At 39.3% G+C, this 9,340-nt stretch overlaps 1 protein-coding gene across 4 annotated transcripts in view; it reads right to left on the reverse strand.

The window, feature by feature from the left end:
* XPNPEP3 (X-prolyl aminopeptidase (aminopeptidase P) 3, putative) overlaps positions 1-9,340 on the reverse strand; it is a 43,975-nt gene that overhangs the window by 4,055 nt on the left and 30,580 nt on the right. For all 4 annotated transcript variants that reach the window (XM_010830167.1, XM_010830160.1, XM_010830154.1 and 1 more), the window contains 3 exons: positions 4,657-4,742; positions 3,329-3,509; positions 2,138-2,258 (listed from right to left, as the gene is read on the reverse strand). In XM_010830167.1, coding sequence (XP_010828469.1) covers positions 2,138-2,258; positions 3,329-3,509; positions 4,657-4,742 — 388 coding nt within the window. The remainder of the gene's footprint in view (positions 1-2,137; positions 2,259-3,328; positions 3,510-4,656; positions 4,743-9,340) is intronic.

Here is a 9,340-nt window from a genome sequence, read left to right on the forward strand (position 1 = left end):
CATGAGAAACGCTGGACTGGAAGAAACACAAGCTCGAATCAAGATTGCCGGGAGAAATATCAATAATCTCAGATATGCAGATGACACCACCCTTATGGCAGAAAGTGAAGAGGAACTAAAAAGCCTCTTGATGAAAGTGAAAGTGGAGAGTGAAAAAGTTGGCTTAAAGCTCAACATTCAGAAAACGAAGATCATGGCATCCGGTCCCATCACTTCATGGGAAATAGATGGGGAAACAGTGGAAACAGTGTCAGACTTTATTTTTTTGGGCTCCAAAATCACTGCAGATGGTGATTCCAGCCATGAAATTAAGATGCTTACTCCTTGGAAGGAAAGTTATGACCAACCTAGATAGCATATTAAAAAGCAGAGACATTACTTTGCCAACAATGGTCCGTCTAGTCAACGCTATGGTTTTTCCAGTGGTCATGTATGGATGTGAGAGTTGGACTGTGAAGAAGGCTGAGCGCCGAAGAATTGATGCTTTTGAACTGTGGTGCTGGAGAAGACTCTTGAGAGTCCCTTGGACTGCAAGGACATCCAACCAGTCCATTCTGAAGGAGATCAGCCCTGGGATTTCTTTGGAAGGAATGATGCTGAAGCTAAAACTCCAGTATTTTGGCCACCTCATGCGAAGAGTTGACTCACTGGAAAAGACTGATGCTGGAAGGGATTGGGGGCAGGAGGAGAAGGGGACGACAGAGGATGAGATGGCTGGATGGCATCACTGACTCGATGGACGTGAGTCTGAGTGAACTTCGGGAGTTGGTGATGGACAGGGAGGCCTGGCGTGCTGCGATTCATGGGGTCACAAAGAGTCGGACACGACTGAGCGACTGAACTGAACTGAACATTACTAGACTATCATTGTAGTTATTTTTTGTTATTAGTCTACAAGATCTCTTCAACTACAATAATGTTGATCATGATTCTGTCATGTGCTAATGGCTCAAACAAGCCACTAAAGTTACTTTATGACTATGTCAATATATGCTGGGAACTAGTGGATTACATAAATGCATTCTTTCTTTGCTTAACAGTCCCTTGGAAGAAGGGCACTTTGCAAAAATAAGGACATACAGAATTTTATCATGTATTTAAAAAACACTTATTAGAGATTATTAGTCTCAACAACCAGAAGCTGCAGAAATACTGAAATAAGTCATAAATGTAACTGATACACATGATATAAAGAAGAAAAAAGGAAGAGTTTAATGAACATCTGAAAAATTCTAAGGCCAAGTTTCCCTTTCTAATCATAAAATCAGACAGATACCAGGTCTTTTCATTTTAAGAAACTGTAAATTTCCTGTTCTATACTCACAGATGCTGTTCTGTGATAAGAAAAGGATCAGCAAAGGAAAGTGTAGTCAAAGTCTAAGGAAGTGCCAACTTGATTGGACTAAATGGTAAACAAGGCCACAGATAGCAACATACGCCTGGGCTCAAAGTGGAGCTTAAAAGACGTGTCCCAGCTATAACTTACATAATTTAGATGTGAAAACACTTGAAATTTAAGACTGAGATCTGCTTTCATGACAGAAACAGCATCTGTGTTTAAAAGTAACTTGTAGTCTCCATCTTCACACTCCACCATGGCCACTACTTCTCTCCTGCCCCACGCCTACCATCATTCAAGCTGGGGAACCATCAGACTGCCCACTCTCTCTGAAGCCCAGGAGAAAGGGTCTGGATACTGAAGAGTGGAACAATGCAGGCAGTTCCATGCAGTTTGCAGAGGAGCTGCAACTATGAACGTGAGGAATCTGAGAATCTCTGGAGGAAAGTGCCAGGGGTCCACAAGCATCAGCAGCCCACCACAAAAGGAAGACTAGTACAAACTGGTCCTGGCACAGGCAGGGTTAAAATAGAGATTTATTTCTTAATATCTACTGATAGGAAGTACTCCCCATCTGTTGTTTATTGGAGAAGTCAAATTAAACAAATTGTGTGATGTTAAATAAACAAGCTCAAGGAGGATCTAAAATAAAGTTCCCTTCTATACTGGAGAGATTCATTTTCCTGTTTCTTCTAATTTAATTACATTGGTTCACATAAGAAGAAAGTGTTTACCCTTCTATCTAACACTAGGATTATGTGTCCCAGGGGATGGGAGGCTGTTGGCACCTCCCCTTACCTGGCTCCACGGTGATTACCATCCCGGGCTGGAGAGGGAGGGAGCGGGGCATGTCTGGAGTGTCGTGGACGTCCATCCCCAGGTAATGGCCAACATGATGCGGGCAGTATTTTCGAGCAGCCTGGAAATGATATGACCACAGTGTTATCAGAGCAATGACCCTTAAGGGAGAAGTTGGGCCTGTGTAAATCCACGAGATACGTGTCAATACTGCCCCCTGCCCTTAGCTCTGCCGCCTGTGTCATCTATCCCTGGGCTAATGCTTAAGAGACTGAAAACTGCTACCTCTTGTGTGTAATTCTGCCAATGGCATTCTATTAATAACTAATCCACATTTCTGTTCCTACCATTTCATACTACACACATGCTAACTGGGGTCGCCCCAGCAATGACAACGGCAGGTGAAAATTTCTCTTCTGGGGGACAGGGAGATAATTATGTTAGAACAGTTCTTTTTCCAGCATGCACACATCCCTCTCAGGGAGCCTTCTCTGGAGACCCTAAGTATCTCACAGCAGCTTGTGGGGTAGGTAGGAAATGTCATACAACATAGTAATTATGAGGCATTTACCAACCTGGGTACTTCTGTCCGTTAATTAAAGATTTGTTGGCATGAACAGGAGGAATTACAGCTTCTTCCTTACTGATAAAAGAAGCCCTGGCAGTCTAACTTGGAGATAAGAGATACCTTACTGGTCTGTCTGGCTTGACCACCTGGCATCTTAATTTAAAACTGAGTCTTTAAAGTTTTCTTCAACACCATCATACTTTGGATGCAGATGAAGTTCACTAAAGACATGGCAAGTGAGAATACTGTTAAAAGTCTCAACAATGTTACTGAAGCCACACACACCTTCACCCTTTGACCCCCACTTTTTCAAAATCATTAAAAAAGAATTAAAGAGTTAACCTCTCCTCCCTTTTATGTCCTTTCCCACCTTGTCTACACCGGACTTCATTTTATGTTTTCTGAAGATTGAGCTAGTCACACAGTATGCAATGAACTGCATGTGCTGCCATCTTCTGGGAGAAAGAAGTACTGTGCCTTTTGTTTTAATCTATGTTCAAAAAAGTCCCTCTTACAGCAGAATCACAAACTCCCATTTCTAAATCGAATTAGCTTTACATAGGATAAAGCCCAAGCAGCATGTCAGGTGTTCTTAAGAACTGGGATTGAAGGAAGTGAAATACCTTGAAGGGATTCTTCTCCTTAATGTTCTTCGTGATCCCCAGCTCCTTTAGCTTCTGGCTTATCAACGTCAGCATCATGCTGTAGACGTTCTCCAAGCTGGTTCCAGGGCAACAGAGGGTCAGACAATCTCTCTGGACTTCGAGAACAGCTTCATACAGCTCTGCCTGAGGTGCCGTGAACCTGGCGACAGGGAAATCCAAGAACGAGAATTTGGAACTGCCTGATATTGCAGGAAGTTTTCTTCTAAGTTTGATTAGAAAAACTCTCTCAACGGTCAGCAGATAGACATGGTGAAGTAAGAAGATGCACCCAGCCATGAATGCAGTTAGAGGGCCAGATCAGGCTTAACCTTGATCCTTCCCATTTTTTTTAACCATTAAAAAACACAAATACAAACAATACCAACCAGTCAGCCAACCAATCAACCAAATAAAAAAACAGTCTAAAGATCTACTTCTTACAGGCAAAGTAGATGTCATGGGATAAACTAGTCAATACTTTGGCTACTAGTAACTTACTAGTTTCTGCGTGTCTTTAGAAGAATCATTTTTTTAGCAGTAATGGAGGAAAACTCTAACCACTTACATCTTACCCATTATAGCTCTTCTTTCAAGGACAGACTTACAGCTGCAGTTTCTGCCAGCTTTTAGAAAGCTCTCTGGTGTCTTCAAATACTTGTTTTTATTTTTCTTTTTTGTTTTTGGTTGCACCGGGTCTTTGTTGCTGCAGGCTGGCTTTCTCTAGTTGTAGAGTGGCGGCTACCTTGTTGTGGTGTGCAGGCTTCTCATTGCGGTGGCTTCTCTTCTTGTGGAGTGCAGGCGCCAGGCGCACGGGCTTCAGTAATTGCAGCACGCAGGCTCACTAGCTGTGGTGCACAGCTTTAGCTGCTCCATAGCATGTGGAATCTTCCCGGACCAGAGCTCAAACCTGTGTGCCCTGCACTGGCAGGTGGATTCTTATCCACTGTACCACCAGAGAAGTTCTAAATGCTATGTTTAATATTTTGTCCAGATTCTATAATTATTATCTGTGGAGGGTTAACCTAGCCAAACTATTCTACCAAAACCTAAATATTATTTTTGCAATCAGAAAGTAAAAACTTTAAATTTATTTTTTTTAAAGTGTGTGCACATGTTAACTAGGTGTCTTTACGTGCCTTGTCCTATGATATGACGAATAAAGCAGTCTCAGAAAAGAATCAGGGGCTTTGTAAAGGCAGTTAACCTGAGCTGGACGGACCCTGTATATTTCTTTAGTCCTTTATTCCAAACATACCCATTTTCTAACTCATATTCCTAAGAAGCGGTGGGATCTGTAGCAGCCCTACCTGCCATTGACGGGCCAGGTACGAGTGATGTCACTCACGTAGCAGGAAGACTCACAGCCTCCATCCAGCAGCACCATCTCCCCATCCTGGAGCAAGAATAAGACAGGTAAACAAAGGTGACTTTATGACTGTCAGTTGTATCTTCTAACTTAAACTCTTTATGCCTTTCATTAAGAAAAAAAAAAAGTTCCAATTTAAAGGAGACTAATCTCTGGTTCCTTCTCACAAGAAACACCATCTAACTGTTTCATATGAATTCACGTTGGCTCAAGAAAGACGGCACTACTGAGTGGTTAAGTGTGTTGGCTCTGGAATCATAGTGCTTGGGTTTGAATTACTAGATGTGAATATTAGCAAATCATAAATGTTACCTCTGTCACTATTAGTTAAAAAAAAAAAAAACCTATGTAAGTTGGTATCCAAGGCCTTTATTCACATATAACTTACCCATTTAACTTTAGAATGTTACTCCCTCTTTTGCTCTCCATCAAAACATATGGTGGGAGCAAAAAAAAGAAAAAAAAAACATTTTGCGTAAATCTCTGTTTTACCACTTGTCACGTTATACTGCAATTTTCTCTTTATGCCTTTGAAGACAGGCCGTATCTCATTCATATCTAAATAAGCACAGAACTTGGCACACAGTAGAATAATGGTCAGATAAATACATATATAATAATGATAAGAAGAATGAATGTGGTTTTTATTTCTGGCAAAATACAGAATAAATTTTAGAAAACAACTCAGTTCTGGATAAAAATATATTCTATGAAATGCTGACATTACATCATGTAAGATGTCTTAAAGACTTTTTTCCTTGAATAAAGATAGCCCAGAACTGAAACTAGCGCTGGGAGTGAGTATTACAGTATATAAGGTAAGTATTACAGTATATAGGAAAGAAAGTGTCTGCAGAGTGGGCAAGATGAGCAGGAGATTCCTTCAGTAACCCAGGACATTCACAGGGGTAACAGGCCCTGGGGCATCAGGACCCACTTCACTTCTGACAAAGGCATATGCAAATAATATTTAGAGGAAATGGCCCCCAAATTTGGGACCGCACAATTTCCCCAAAATAACAACAAGCAAACATGAGCTCACAACCAGATGCTGTCACGGTCAAGCACGTGAGGCAGTAGGTCACGGTCAGTGAGACTCAGCAGGACCAACAAATACCAAATTCAGATCTTCCAGAATTCCAGGTAATGGAATTATCTGGAATTCATGACAGGATTGCTGTCATGAAATGTTTAAAGAGATACAGAATGGAATCACAAAGGTTAACAAGCAACAAGCGACAACTAAAAAATAACCATGTGGATTTGAAAGGAATGGAGATAAAAATTACTTTTGAAATAAAATACTATGTGTATGGCTGAAGGCGTAGGTTAGACAAATGAAAAAATGTAGTTTCCTAGAAGACAGACCTACCAAAAACCCCTAGAATATGACAGAGACAAAGCCAACGTAAACATGAAAGAAAAGTTAGCTAACTGAAAACAGAAAAGAGGTTTAACCTATTAACATATCTAACTGAAGTCCTTGAAGGAGTGAGCAGAGAGACATAGAAGAGATGATATCTAAAGAAATGTCTGAGCATTTCCTAGAACTGATAAAGACACAAATCTACAGATTTAGGAACCAGAAGGTATCATAATGAGACATGTAAAAATAAATTTGTACTTAGAAATACAATAAAACTGAGAAATACCAAAGAAAAAGAAATCTTAATGTAGCAAAAAGAAATTTCCCAAAGTAAAATAATAATTATTTTCTTTTCTAAGATCAGCAACACTGAAAGTCAGAAAAGAGAGTAAAAATATATTAAAACTGATGACTAAAAATAACTGTCAATCTAGGATGGTTTTCTCAGCATAGCCATTTTTCAAGAATGAGAATGAAATAAAGCTGCTCTGGCTAAACGAAAGTGGAACAAGTTTATCAGCTATATACCTTCATCTAAAGGATGCTGAGGTGGAAGGAAGGTGACCCCAGAAAGGCCGGCTAAGAGGTAAGAAGGGAAGATGAACATGCAGGTAGGTTTGTTTCAAGCCTCTGCCGTGACCTATTCCTGACAGCTGCATGCCGCTGTGGTAAGCCCTGAGGCAGAACTACGCGCAGCCTGCGGTCTCTCTGACCACAACTGTGCCAGGCTCCTACTAGCCAGTCAACAGCAGAGCCCTTCCAATACCGGGCGTTTCTCATGGCTTGTTGATAACCTTGCCCGCTAACTTGAATTGAAAACTTTTAGATAACCAAAGCTAAACTATGACCTATAGGTTTTCGACCATTTCCCCTTATTTCTTATTTGCTCTAATAACAGCAATATGTCTTCTCGCCTTATAAAGCTAGATTTGTGCTTATTCTCTAGTTTTTCAAGAATGAATACTATATTGTTTAGGGACAGGTACCCTGGTGGTAAAACTATGAAGAAAAACCAAAAAATGGTTAAAATAAGAGTTAGGATGATAGGAGACAGAAAGGGAGATGTGCATGTGATTGCCTAGAAACTTCTAAGGTTCAAGCAGTGTTCTTCTTATCCTTGATGGTGGATACATGGTTGTTCATTTTATTATTATTTTAAACAGTACATTACATTTATTGTTTATAACATATGATAAATATGACAACTTTAAGAAAATACATGGAAGGTAATGAAAGTGAAATATTAATTCTTAAATAATCATAATTAGAAAAGAAAAAAGGATGAAAATTAACGAATTTAGGGAATTCCCTGGTGGTCCTGCGGTTAGGACCAGGTGCTTTCAATGCCCAGGTTTGATGCCTGGGGGACTAAGATCCTATAAGTCACATGTCACAGTTAAAAAAAAAGAGTTTAGCACCTAATTTAAGAAGCTAGAAAAAGAACAAGAGAATGAACATAAAGAGCAGAAGAGTAAAATTAACGAAGGCCAGGACACAATGTGGTAAGATAATAAGCAAAGACAAAATAGCATTAATGATATGTGAAGTTGACTTTAACAGACTAATAAAAACCCACAAGCCTCTGCTGAGATTTCTTTGCACAGATCTTAAGTGTACAGACCTAAGTTTTGTCAAATCTATATACCCAGGTAACTATATGCTCATGCTCTGACCCAGGCAACGCCCCATCAGAAGCAACCACTGATCTGATTTCTAGCACCACAGATGAGTTTTGCTTATTCCAGAACTCCATATGAACATATGAATAGAATCATATAGTTTGCAATTTTTTTCTTTGGAGGTCATTTGTGCTCTTGGTAGTGCTGTGGTTTGCTCCTTTTTCTTAAGGATATACCACATGGCAACGTCCTCATCTAACATCCTAGTTACAAACTGGCTATCAACATTCTTGTACAGGGCATTTTGGGGGTATATGTTTTAATTTTTCTTGGAAAAGTACCTACAAAAGAAATTGCTGGTTCATAGGGATATGTACATTTACTTTTAAATAAACTGTCTATTAAGATTTATTAGAAAAAAAGAGAAGGCAAAAATAGTTCAAGACTGTAAAAAGGTACATAAAGGAAAACAAAAAACAAAAGGAAAGAAAAAGAACGTAAACGTGTAAATAATTCCAAACACAAAAGATTAAAACGTAAGATAATTCTATGAATAATTTTAAAAACTTGGTCAAAATGCTAGAAAAATATAATCTACAACACTGTTTCAGGAAGAATGGAAATATAAATTGATAAAATCACTTTGGGAATGTCTGGCAGTTTCTTTTTTTTTTTGGTCTCACTGCGTGGCATGCAGAACTTTCTCAATCAGGGATCAAACATGAGCCCCTTGCAATGGAAACGCAGAGTTTAAACCACTGGACCACCAGGGATGTCCTAGGCATTATCTACCAAAGTTGCAAATATGCATACCCTGCTGCTGCTGCTGCTAAGTCCCTTCAGTCGTGTCTGACTCTGTGCGACCCCATAGACGGCAGCCCACCAGGCTCCCCTGTCCCTGGGATGCACACCCTATGACTCAGCACCTCTACTATCAGGTGAAGTTCCTTAGCAACCTTGATAACTTGTGCCACAAGAGAAGATGCTTAACTTCATTGGTAATAGAGGCAATGGAAATTAAGACCACAATGAGACCACACTGTCTTATTCCAACGAAAATGATAGAAATTAAGAAGTTTGATAATAGCAAGAGATAGAGAGAATACGGTCAACAGAATTAATTATACATATATGCTGGTAGGAGTGTGAACAGATACAAATACATGGGGAAAAAAATTATTTTATCCTGCTTGAGTAAAAAGAAAAGTTAAGCTCCCAAAACTACATATAGCAGTATGTAATTTTCACATAGTTCATAAAGAGGCAGAACTAATTGTTTGGGGAATCATGTCTATATGATACAACTATTTTTTTAAAAAACCCAAGAGAATGACAAACAGGAATTTAGGATACTGCTTAGTGACCTTTGGGAAGGAGGCTGTGGGATGGCAGAGCTTGAGGGTATGTAAGCAGATTGAACATACTGGCAATGTTCTTGAGTTGAGTCATTGGTTCACAGGTATTCATTAGAAAAAAAATGTATAATTTACATGTTTGCTATATTCATTTTTTTGAATTTACTGTAAATTTAAGTAGATAATTAAAAGTAGACTTAATAAAGGAATACAAGACTCTTTACTTATAAATCACTTGGGAAGAAAAACCATAAAATATAAGTTCCCTCATAGCTAATAGGCTAT

Source organism: Bison bison, unplaced genomic scaffold, assembly GCF_000754665.1.
Source record: "Bison bison bison isolate TAMUID 2011002044 unplaced genomic scaffold, Bison_UMD1.0 scf7180017858886, whole genome shotgun sequence".
Lineage (NCBI taxonomy): Eukaryota > Metazoa > Chordata > Mammalia > Artiodactyla > Bovidae > Bison > Bison bison.